Source organism: Acipenser ruthenus, chromosome 14 (assembly GCF_902713425.1).
Source record: "Acipenser ruthenus chromosome 14, fAciRut3.2 maternal haplotype, whole genome shotgun sequence".
Classification (NCBI taxonomy): Eukaryota; Metazoa; Chordata; class Actinopteri; order Acipenseriformes; family Acipenseridae; genus Acipenser; species Acipenser ruthenus.
In genome coordinates this window covers 719939-733107 of record NC_081202.1, presented here as the reverse complement: position 1 = coordinate 733107, position 13169 = coordinate 719939, and the positions used below count along the sequence as shown (strand labels likewise).

At 46.0% G+C, this 13169-nt stretch overlaps 1 protein-coding gene across 1 annotated transcript; it reads left to right on the top strand.

The window, feature by feature from the left end:
* The first annotated feature begins 700 nt into the window (after positions 1-700).
* LOC117419495 (secreted frizzled-related protein 5-like) lies at positions 701-2402 on the top strand. Its single transcript, XM_058985440.1, has 4 exons — positions 701-978; positions 1194-1363; positions 1754-1846; positions 2092-2402. Exons 1-4 carry the CDS (start codon positions 701-703, stop codon positions 2400-2402), a joined length of 852 nt encoding a protein of 283 aa, XP_058841423.1.
* Positions 2403-13169: the final 10767 nt, after the last annotated feature.

Genomic DNA, 13169 nt, shown 5'->3' with positions numbered 1-13169 from the left:
TTTTCATCAGTTAAAACGGTTAGAACCATATTTTGTCTTTGATAAAGGAAGCCTTTTGTGGAGATGCTGTGAAATTAGCAAAGAGTGAAACATGAAAGAGAATGAAAGTGTCTGGAGGAGTCTGTCTGTCTCCACCCTGCCCCCGACACTCACACAGAAATCACTCCACAACAGAACTGATCTTCATTTCAAATCAAACCTTACTAACTATCTCCAGTACTTATCCTGAACAACTGGAAATAATCTGGAGCCAGAGGTTCAAATCATTTTGAATGATAGGAATTTGGTGGTTGTTTTTCTTATATTGATAACAATATTAAAATATCGCAATAGATTATTTTGTCTGGGAACATGAAATGGGATGTTTGTTAACTCTGTTTTGCCCTGATGCAATATTCAGAATGTTTAGCTTAAAAAAATACCTAAACTGTATGTTTCTTTTTTAATTCAGAATCTTAAATATTTAATCCCCCCCCCCCCCCCCCGTCTGCGGTCGTTAGGGAGCTGCTGTCTCCACCTCAGCAGTGGGAGTCGGGAGCTTCACTGTCTAAGTGCTTTGATAGGTCAATGATAACTGGCAGATTGGAGGCTGGCCTGGGTGTATATAAGGCTGGGAGGGACAGCCAGACATCAGCACTGAGCACTCAGTAGCATGAAGAAGCAGCAACAGCCAGCAGGATCTTTGAGAAGAGAAGCCAGCATGTTCTTCCCCGTGTTGATGATGTGCAGCCTGCTCAACTCCGCCCTGTCCTTTGACCTGGGCCAGTCGACCCGCTGCGTGAGCATCCCTCCAGAGATGAGCGTCTGCCACGATGTGGGGTACTCCGAGATGAGGCTGCCCAACTTCCTGGGGCACACCAGCCTGGAGAACGAGGTCATCCCCAAATCTGAGGACTGGAGACCCCTGCTGCAGACCGGCTGCCACCCTCAGGCCAGGACCTTCGTGTGCTCCCTCATCGCTCCAGTCTGCCTTGACACGTGAGTCTGCTTTCACCGGCTGCCATTGACCCAAACATACTGCTACTGCTGGGCTTTCCTGTGCCTGTAGCTCTCGGGCACAAACCATTGTGAATGTCATAGGAAATACATAGAGACCTTTGAATGTGTTTCATTTCCCCCTGATTCTATATATCATGCTGTCAATGTTGTGGGTGCTGCAGCTGACCTGTGCCCTGCTCTCTGTGTCTCTGCAGCTTTATCCAGCCCTGTCGCAGCATGTGTGTGGCAGTGAGGGACAGCTGTGCCCCGCTGCTGGCCTGTCAGGGTCAGGCCTGGCCCGAGGCTCTGGACTGTGAGCGCTTCCCTGCTGAAGAGGACACGTGTCTCAGCCCGGTCTTCAAGGAGACGGCACACTTCGACAAAGGTGAGGCTCCCTGTTCATTGCTCAAGCCTTTATGATGGAACATGCCTCTGTCAGGCAGCACTTTTAAATTCTCTGCATCGGAACAGCAGCCCTTACGACAAAGCAAGGTACCCTTATACAAGCTTGCCATGGTATTTGTCATTTTTAGCTTGCTTTTCTTACGGTTATACCACCGTTTACCCTGGCTTGCCATACGTCTCTGCTTACAATGCTTGCCTATGCTTTACTGCACTTTGATGTGCTTTTACTGTGGCACACCTTATCAGCAGTATCCGAGGTGCCCCAGGGACACGGGCCAGGGCACCTCCAACTGGCTCGCTGTTGGGAAGGGAGGTGAGGGAGTGGGGTAGTGTGACAGTGAGCTAACCTAGGTTTTTATTTGGGTTCCAGTTATGCCCAAACCAACCTGCCAGGGATGCCCGGCCGTGGAGGAGGCCTTTGCCTATAAAAGAGTGCTGGATGCTTTCTGCCAAAACGATTTCGGTAAGTCGCTGTTCATCCAATCGTGTATTTTACTGGAAGCATGATTTGAATGTATCGTATGGAAATGTAGTATTCTGTTAATGTCAGTGCTGTATTCAATCTGTTGCTAAGCCTGTGAGGACTGTACCGTGCTGTGCATTGCATGAGGGGTTTCCCTGGTGTGTCAGGTGGCTTGGTGAAGCTGGAAACCAGCACACCTGTGGGTCAGCTCCAGCGTGTGCCTGACATCATGCTTTCTCTTGCAGCAGTGAAAGTGAAAGTGACCCGACGGCGCTTCCCCTCCGAGGAGCCCGAGGTTGAGATCGAGGGGCGTGTGGAGTTCATCAGCCAGGGCCAGCTCCTGCCCTACGACACGCGCAGCCTTCTCCAGCAGTGGATGCTGATCAATGAGAGCTGCGGGCAGAGGCTGACGCGGAGCGGGCGCTCCCTGCTCTACGTGCTGACCGGGGATGTGCAGGCCGACGGCACGGTGTCCGTCAAGCGCATCTTCCAGTGGCACAAGAGAGACACACAGCTCACCCTGGCTGTGCGCAAGTGGAGGCACCACAAGTGCTGAGCAGCCAGGCCGGGGAGAGGCTGGGACGCACTGCGCTGGCTTCTCAGGGCTTTACTTGTGAGGTTGTGACGGAGCTGGGGCTCGCTAGCTGGGTGTCACATGTGCCGGTTTAATCAGTCCAGGCAAAATCTGCAACAGCCTCCAGCATAAACCTGGGATTGTGAAAAACCAGCAGGGCTGCTCCAGGGAGGCTGATTATGAGAGGAATGCACTCTGCACCACCACTATTGTAAATATGAATCAGAACTAGAATTGTAAATAATAACTATTATAATATTATTCTTGTATATTTGTAGTGTTGTCTGGAAGCAGTCACTGGTAACCGTGGACATGGAATTGGTCTGAGCCATTGTTTACACTGTTGTATGTAGAATATGTGTGACAATAAAAGCCCTTTTACAGTTTTTCTCAATTGCTAAAGCACAATTCCTGAAACTATTAGCATAAAACTGTGAACCCAAACACCGAAACTGACTCCTCATTTGCAAAACTACTGCCACATTTCTCTGGTTAACAAACATTTCTCTGGTTCACTTAATGCAATTCCATCACCTTAATACAACTTTCACATGTGAGTGCCTTGTTTTCAAAACACATGTATCTGTATGCTGTTGTTCACAATGAATGCTCATTACGTTAAATAAACAGTCCACACATGGAAATGCAAATTTCACAATTTATCAGTCTCTATGTCACTCATGCATAAACGGTCGATGTTCCAAATTGTGCTGAAACACGGACTGTGGCTGAACAGAGGGGTGATCGTGGTCCTGGGCGTGGGATTCGACACAGCCAGCCCGGGTGAGACCACAGCGGATTGCTGTGAATAAACGAAATCCAGGCACCAACCGTGGCACAGCAATGAGGGAAGACGGGCTGGCATGCAACCAAATCTGTGGAGAGCAACACTTTCATTTATATTTGTACATGTCAAAATAAGAATAGCAGCACTTTATGTAATCTATTACAGTCAGCACTCGGATACTCAGACACTCTGACACACGCCAGTCGCGTTTTACTGTCCTCATATTAAGAATAATATATATATATATATATACACAGCATGTAATAAATATTCTGATACAAAGTCCATCTTCAATGTTAGTTTGTTTGTTTATCCGTCACAGCCCTCGTTTCTCTTTTCTCTGGCATGTGACACAGCACTTCCTCCAGCTGAGGACAATGCAGCAACAACAGGAACTAGACCAGCTACTGTAATGTAAAACAGGTCATCATTAAACAGTTTTAGATACTGTGATGTGTTTGTTTTAAAGAAATCTGTGGTCTTTAGTTGCTTTTGTGCATTTTCATTTGCAGGTGAACTGTGACATTAGGGCCTTATGGAGCAGCACTACAGCTCTGCAGTCTTGCACAGTGACTTACTCACTTGGATACTGTTTTAATTCTGGATACTGTGCTGTTGGTTTTTCTGAATCTTTTGCTAAACTGTATTGTCTTTTACGCTGTCCGCAGTTCTGTGCATGGGTAACATTTTGATTTCATTTTGCTGTTGTGTTGTTAATGGGGAATTTCACACACTGCTACAGTAAGTAGGCCCTACTGGATTTAAAAGTATGTCTGTATTACAGTCCATGTGTCCACAGTCGTCTCTTTTGGCAAGTGAACTTTCAGAATCATATCGTTCTGAATGAAATGCTTCTTCTGATGAAAATATAGTACTGTACCAACAAATCCAATCCAGTACATCTAAATGGAAGCCTACTTATTCTAAAACACAGTCCTTTCAGCTCTGTACTTTTCACATTGTATCTTTTTTGTGTTCCCTGAAAAACGGACATGGGTTACAACGGTCCAAAATGAAATGCTGCGATATGCTTCACACTCCTTTAACCTGCAGTCAGAACTGTATCGGGTGGGATATGTGCGTGCTGACTGAGTTTGCAGCTTGCATGCTCACGCGGCTCCCCATTTTGTTTTATACAGTAAACATGCATATGGAATGTACCTTAGTACATCAATACTCCATTTACCGGTATTTATATTTTTAGGATTGAAAGAAGAGCTGCTCATGATGGCTAAAGAGAACATCCGCTGCGAAGTAAAGGAAATGATGCACAGTGAAAATATCACTGCAATACCAGGCAGAGCCGCGCGGCTTCACGACGCACAGTGAAAATATCACTGCAATACCAGACAGAGCCGCGCGGCTTCACGACGCACAGTGAAAATATCACTGCAATACCAGGCAGAGCCGCGCGGCTTCACGACACACAGTGAAAATATCACTGCAATACCAGACAGAGCTGCGCGGCTTCACGACGCACAGTGAAAATATCACTGCAATACCAGACAGAGCCGCGCGGCTTCACGAGGCACAGTGAAAATATCACTGCAATACCAGACAGAGCCGCGCGGCTTCACGACGCAGTGAAAATATCACTGCAATACCAGACAGAGCCGCGCGGCTTCACGACGCACAGTGAAAATATCACTGCAATACCAGACAGAGCCGCGCGGCTTCACGACGCACAGTGAAAATATCACTGCAATACCAGACAGAGCCGCGCGGCTTCACGACGCACAGTGAAAATATCACTGCAATACCAGACAGAGCAGCGCGGCTTCACGAGGCACAGTGAAAATATCACTGCAATACCAGACAGAGCCGCGCGGCTTCACGACGCACAGTGAAAATATCACTGCAATACCAGACAGAGCCGCGCGGCTTCACGACGCACAGTGAAAATATCACTGCAATACCAGACAGAGCCGCGCGGCTTCACGACGCACAGTGAAAATATCACTGCAATACCAGACAGAGCAGCGCGGCTTCACGACACACAGTGAAAATATCACTGCAATACCAGACAGAGCCGCGCGGCTTCACGACGCACAGTGAAAATATCACTGCAATACCAGACAGAGCCGCGCGGCTTCACGAGGCACAGTGAAAATATCACTGCAATACCAGACAGAGCCGCGCGGCTTCACGACGCAGTGAAAATATCACTGCAATACCAGACAGAGCCGCGCGGCCTCACGACGCACAGTGAAAATATCACTGCAATACCAGACAGAGCCGCGCAGCTTCACGACGCACAGTGAAAATATCACTGCAATACCAGACAGAGCAGCGCGGCTTCACGACACACAGTGAAAATATCACTGCAATACCAGACAGAGCCGCGCGGCTTCACGACGCACAGTGAAAATATCACTGCAATACCAGACAGAGCAGCGCGGCTTCACTACACACAGTGAAAATATCACTGCAATACCAGACAGAGCCGCGCGGCTTCACGACGCACAGTGAAAATATCACTGCAATACCAGACAGAGCCGCGCGGCTTCACGAGGCACAGTGAAAATATCACTGCAATACCAGACAGAGCCGCGCGGCCTCACGACGCACAGTGAAAATATCACTGCAATACCAGACAGAGCAGCGCGGCTTCACGAGGCACAGTGAAAATATCACTGCAATACCAGACAGAGCAGCGCGGCTTCACGAGGCACAGTGAAAATATCACTGCAATACCAGACAGAGCAGCGCGGCTTCACGAGGCACAGTGAAAATATCACTGCAATACCAGACAGAGCCGCGCGGCTTCACGACGCACAGTGAAAATATCACTGCAATACCAGACAGAGCCGCGCGGCTTCACAACACACAGTGAAAATATCACTGCAATACCAGACAGAGCCGCGCGGCTTCACGACGCACAGTGAAAATATCACTGCAATACCAGACAGAGCCGCGCGGCTTCACGACGCACAGTGAAAATATCACTGCAATACCAGACAGAGCCGCGCAGCTTCACGACGCACAGTGAAAATATCACTGCAATACCAGACAGAGCAGCGCGGCTTCACGACACACAGTGAAAATATCACTGCAATACCAGACAGAGCCGCGCGGCTTCACGACGCACAGTGAAAATATCACTGCAATACCAGACAGAGCCGCGCGGCTTCACGAGGCACAGTGAAAATATCACTGCAATACCAGACAGAGCCGCGCGGCTTCACGACGCAGTGAAAATATCACTGCAATACCAGACAGAGCCGCGCGGCCTCACGACGCACAGTGAAAATATCACTGCAATACCAGACAGAGCCGCGCAGCTTCACGACGCACAGTGAAAATATCACTGCAATACCAGACAGAGCAGCGCGGCTTCACGAGGCACAGTGAAAATATCACTGCAATACCAGACAGAGCCGCGCGGCTTCACGACGCACAGTGAAAATATCACTGCAATACCAGACAGAGCCGCGCGGCTTCACAACACACAGTGAAAATATCACTGCAATACCAGACAGAGCCGCGCGGCTTCACGACGCACAGTGAAAATATCACTGCAATACCAGACAGAGCCGCGCGGCTTCACGACGCACAGTGAAAATATCACTGCAATACCAGACAGAGCCGCGCAGCTTCACGACGCACAGTGAAAATATCACTGCAATACCAGACAGAGTCGCGCGGCTTCACGAGGCACAGTGAAAATATCACTGCAATACCAGACAGAGCCGCGCAGCTTCACGACGCACAGTGAAAATATCACTGCAATACCAGACAGAGCCGCGCGGCTTCACGACGCACAGTGAAAATATCACTGCAATACCAGACAGAGCCGCGCGGCTTCACGACGCACAGTGAAAATATCACTGCAATACCAGACAGAGCCGCGCGGCTTCACGACGCACAGTGAAAATATCACTGCAATACCAGACAGAGCAGCGCGGCTTCACGAGGCACAGTGAAAATATCACTGCAATACCAGACAGAGCCGCGCGGCTTCACGACGCACAGTGAAAATATCACTGCAATACCAGACAGAGCCGCGCGGCTTCACGACGCACAGTGAAAATATCACTGCAATACCAGACAGAGCCGCGCGGCTTCACGACACAGAGTGAAAATATCACTGCAATACCAGACACTGATTATGCAAGTTTATTATTTTTAAAATTATAAATTAATGACTAAATACAGCCCCTGAAATGACAAAAACATTAGAGGTTTTGTGTAAACTGGTTTTGTGTTTGATAATGTAAGCCTTTGAATTGCATGACCTATTTCCAATTGAAAGCTGTATTTTTGTTTGGTTGCAGAGCTGAAGGACATGAACCTGTTTGCAGAATAGATGTAGATATCACGTTTTGAGAGATGACTGAATACATGAGACATGTTTGCTTCATTTTGCAATTGTATTTGATGTTTTGCAAATGGTGCTACTGTTTTGGTGTTTGTGTTAACTGTTTGGAGAATTGTGCTAATAGTATCGGTAACTGTGCTTTAGCATTGAGAGAACCTGTAATTGTAACAATACCTCTCGTTTCAGTTTTGTAACTGTACGCTTATTTGAAGCGTCGCTTGGAGGCTGGTGCTGCCGTGATGACAGTATCTCACTAACTGCAGCTTCGTGTGCTTAACCCAGGACAGGCCAGCACTGTTTTTACCAATGCAGTGAACCGAGCACCACAGACCACACACGCGCAGGTTTTAAACGCGGTCTCTATTGTAATGGACACAATGAACAATCTGGTTTTAAACGCGGTCTCTATTGTAATGGACACAATGAACAATCTGGTTTTAAACGCGGTCTCTATTGTAATGGACACAATGAACAATCTCCTGTCCCATACAGACAGAGTGAAGAGTTGCACTGACGTACACTCGTATCGTCCCTTACACGAATAGGTGCATGTCTATTAAAAACACGCTCCAGTCCTTGTTTATTTGGTCACTGTAACTGTAATTGCCAACGTAAAAATCAAACAATCACGGTATTGCTGAAATGTATGTAATACAGTCTGGAATGTAACGCCATGGACGAAACATAGACTCGACCAATCCCATTAGATATGCGTCCACTAACATAGGATTGCATTAATACTGAAGTAAGATTGAAGCGTTCGTCTGAACACAGGCGTGATAAATGACCTCGTAGAACCGTCTGTCTGGTTGTTTTGTTTTAAATAGCCTGCTACCGAATATATTTAATTGACCGTCTCTCAATAGAAGTGTCGCTTAATATAATCGTATGATATTTTATTGTAAAATACGTTGTGACTAAATTAAAAGGCACAGGTATGTACAAATCCCAACTTGATCTTACTTTACACGAAACGCAAGCTTCAAACGACACTCGAGAACCATTTCAACACAACCCTTTAATCTGAAACGCGTCCGTGCGCGTCCTGCCCCGGCTGCCCTCCCACCTGAGGCCGGTTTGCACTGCGCTGTCTTCAGCACCGCCAATGCTAATTCATTACGGAATGATCAAAGCGATGGCAGGCGGGTCTGCGTTTGATTACCCGCACAGGATTAGTACTGGTTTGTCTCTGGCGGTGTTAACTGTCCGATTTCTAGGGCTTTAAGTCTTTTAATCTTGCCCGGGGGCAACTGTTCAGACAGCACCTATAGAACTCCACTTTTTTTTCCCTCTGGACACTTATCACTCTTCCTTAAATGTGCTTTATTTTGCTCTTATCTGCCACCTATTTTACTGCATTTAATACTGTACTTTAGAGTACTGTAATGTGTCAAGTGTTATTGAATCTGTAGTATTTTGTATTTAATTATATCCTGATGTAACTATCACTGACACTGTTATCTGCTCCGTTACTGAATCGTATTTTGTCATACTTGTACTTGCTAGAACCAAAGTCATTGTATTTATCTTGCTCTTAATTGTATTATTACTTATACTGTGACTCTTGAAATGTATTTTTGTTTACGACTGTAAGTCGCCCTGGATAAGGGCGTCTGCTAATAATAATAATAATAATAATAATAATAATAATAATAATAATAATAATAATAATAATAATAATAATAATAATAACTGTTTGAACCAGCCAGCGGCGTCTTGTAACAAGGCGACGTCAGAATGGAAGGTGTTAGCGACGCTTGTGCTCAATACAATACAGTCACGGATAATCCACGGCATGTTTCAATGTCACACACAGATGCGTTATTTAGGTAAAAATGACAGTTATTTGCACTGGTATTATTGGCAATACAGAACCACAGAGCAAACGAACACGAGTAAAAAAACAAGACGAGGTGTATGCGGGCACACTCCCCGTCCTGCAAACACACAAGCAGCCCAGCCCAGCCCAGCCCAGCCCAGCTCAGCTCACATACACTCCTTCCATCCCGGGCCAGTGCAGTCTGGCATTGCAGCTCGTGTCTCCAGACAGGGCAGCGTGCAGAAGGGAGAGAAACCCAAAACTTCATTAACACTGAACCAGCGTGAGAGGATTGCGTTTTAATAGAAGCGAACTGAAAGACTCTCAACACGAATCATTATTCATTAAGAACTGGGTGTGTGTATCTATAGATTAACCTGTGAATGTGTAGCTTCACCAGCTCAGCGGTCAGAAAATAACCTGTAAATGTGTAGCTTCACCAGCTCAGCGGTCAGTGGAGAAAATAACCTGTAAATGTGTAGCTTCACCAGCTCAGCGGTCAGAAAATAACCTGTAAATGTGTAGCTTCACCAGCTCAGCGGTCAGTGTACAAAATAACCTGTAAATGTGTAGCTTCACCAGCTCAGCGGTCAGAAAATAACCTGTAAATGTGTAGCTTCACCAGCTCAGCGGTCAGTGTAGAAAATAACCTGTAAATGTGTAGCTTCACCAGCTCAGCGGTCAGAAAATAACCTGTAAATGTGTAGCTTCACCAGCTCAGCGGTCAGAAAATAACCTGTAAATGTGTAGCTTCACCAGCTCAGCGGTCAGAAAATAACCTGTAAATGTGTAGCTTCACCAGCTCAGCGGTCAGAAAATAACCTGTAAATGTGTAGCTTCACCAGCTCAGCGGTCAGAAAATAACCTGTAAATGTGTAGCTTCACCAGCTCAGCGGTCAGTGTACAAAATAACCTGTAAATGTGTAGCTTCACCAGCTCAGCGGTCAGAAAATAACCTGTAAATGTGTAGCTTCACCAGCTCAGCGGTCAGTGTACAAAATAACCTGTAAATGTGTAGCTTCACCAGCTCAGCGGTCAGAAAATAACCTGTAAATGTGTAGCTTCACCAGCTCAGCGGTCAGAAAATAACCTGTAAATGTGTAGCTTCACCAGCTCAGCGGTCAGAAAATAACCTGTAGGTTATTCACATGGACTCGTTTAGAAAAAAGCCTAATCAAAGTGCTCAGTGCTGGCGTGCTAGCAGTGCTGCGTCACTCTGTAGGCAAAACACTGTATTGTGAATTATTGTCAGACAGTGATATTGGCTTTAAATAAAAGAGATAACTTACTACCATCTCCTTAGTTATTTTGTACACTGACCGCTGAGCTGGTAAAGCTACACATTTACAGGTTATTTTCTCCACTGACCGCTGAGCTGGTGAAGCTACACATTTACAGGTTATTTTCTGACCGCTGAGCTGGTGAAGCTACACATTTACAGGTTATTTTGTACACTGACCGCTGAGCTGGTGAAGCTACACATTTACAGGTTATTTTCTGACCGCTGAGCTGGTGAAGCTACACATTTACAGGTTATTTTCTACACTGACCGCTGAGCTGGTGAAGCTACACATTTACAGGTTATTTTCTGACCGCTGAGCTGGTGAAGCTACACATTTACAGGTTATTTTCTGACCGCTGAGCTGGTGAAGCTACACATTTACAGGTTATTTTGTACACTGACCGCTGAGCTGGTGAAGCTACACATTTACAGGTTATTTTCTGACCGCTGAGCTGGTGAAGCTACACATTTACAGGTTATTTTCTGACCGCTGAGCTGGTGAAGCTACACATTTACAGGTTATTTTGTACACTGACCGCTGAGCTGGTGAAGCTACACATTTACAGGTTATTTTCTACACTGACCGCTGAGCTGGTGAAGCTACACATTTACAGGTTATTTTCTGACCGCTGAGCTGGTGAAGCTACACATTTACAGGTTAATCTGTAGATTTACTGATTTCACATGTGAACTGTAACATATACACATCGAGACACTAAGTCAACACTGGTGAGCGCCCCCTGCTGAAACATTGGTATTCTGGACCTTTGAGTGTTTGGCAGTAATAGATGCATTTCTACACTAAGAGTCAGACCTTTTGCTGAAAATGTAGCTCACATTGTGAAGAGCCCCACACTCTCTTTCTACAACACAAACCTCCCGACAGCAACCACCACCACACTCTGCCGGGACCCAAGCACATTTCTGGAGGGCTCCCAAGTTATTTTTCCTAAAAGCTTCGACTGGAAATAACATAATTGTAACGTTCTCCTCATGGATTCCATGGCATTTAAGGGGTTAACGTGATGTGGGCAGATTGAGACGGCGAAATTGTCAATAAATGACGGTTCCAAACTGAGAGAAAGGTGGAGGCCAGCGTCCACATAACAGTGCCGTCCTGCAACTTGATGAAGATGAAAGGCTCAAACAGAAAACCCTCAACTCATCATTCATCATTAACAACAGCTATTCTGATAATATAATCTGGGCAAATAAACCATGAAATAACTTCAAACTCATCCCTGCAATTACAAACCTCCAAACACATGCAGCACCAGCGCACCAACCCCAGTCTTGCACTGGTACAGGCAGGGTGTGTTTACCTGCTAATTCAAAACACTGCAGTGCACAGCCTACTAGAGCAGCCCTGACTGATACAATGAGACAGGACTGCAGTGAGAGATCCTTTACTGTGCTATAGACTGCAGTGAGAGAGATCCTTTACTGTGCTATAGAGACTGCAGTGAGAGAGATCCTTTACTGTGCTAGAGACTGCAGTGAGAGAGATCCTTTACTGTGCTATAGACTGCAGTGAGAGAGATCCTTTACTGTGCTATAGAGACTGCAGTGAGAGAGATCCTTTACTGTGCTATAGACTGCAGTGAGAGAGATCCTTTACTGTGCTAGAGACTGCAGTGAGAGAGATCCTTTACTGTGCTATAGAGACTGCAGTGAGAGAGATCCTTTACTGTGCTATAGACTGCAGTGAGAGAGATCCTTTACTGTGCTATAGAGACTGCAGTGAGAGAGATCCTTTACTGTGCTATAGACTGCAGTGAGAGATCCTTTACTGTGCTATAGACTGCAGTGAGAGAGATCCTTTACTGTGCTATAGACTGCAGTGAGAGAGATCCTTTACTATAATAATAATAATAATAATTTCTTTCTTAGCAGACGCCCTTATCCAGGGCGACTTACAAGATATCACATTATTTTTACATACAATTACCCATTTATACAGTTGGGTTTTTACTGGAGCAATCTAGGTAAAGTACCTTGCTCAAGGGTACAGCAGCAGTGTCCCCACCGGGGATTGAACCCATGACCCTCCGGTCAAGAGTCCAGAACCCTAACCACTACTCCACACTGCTGCCCGTTTACTGTGCTATAGACTGCAGTGAGAGAGATCCTTTACTGTGTTTAAGGAGAAAACAATTTTTTTTAAGAAAATCTTTTATAAAAACAAATCCAAACATGTTTTCTAATTAAACATTTACCAGCACAGAAACTACGACAAGCACACAGATCTATAATACAGCACTCCATTCTCTTATTCACACTGTGTCCCTCCTCTCACAGATCTATAATACAGCACTCCATTCTCTTATTCACACTGTGCCTCTATATGATCACTCAGGACAGTAACACACATGGAGAGGATCACTCAGGACAATAACACACATGGAGATGATCACAAGGATGTTTCTTTACAGCAATACCCTAGCCAAGGTGTCCCCACAGAGGGTGCTATAGTCAAGGTGTCCCGACAGGGAGTGCTATAGTCAAGGTGTCCCCACAGGGAGTGCTACAGTCAAGGTGTCCCC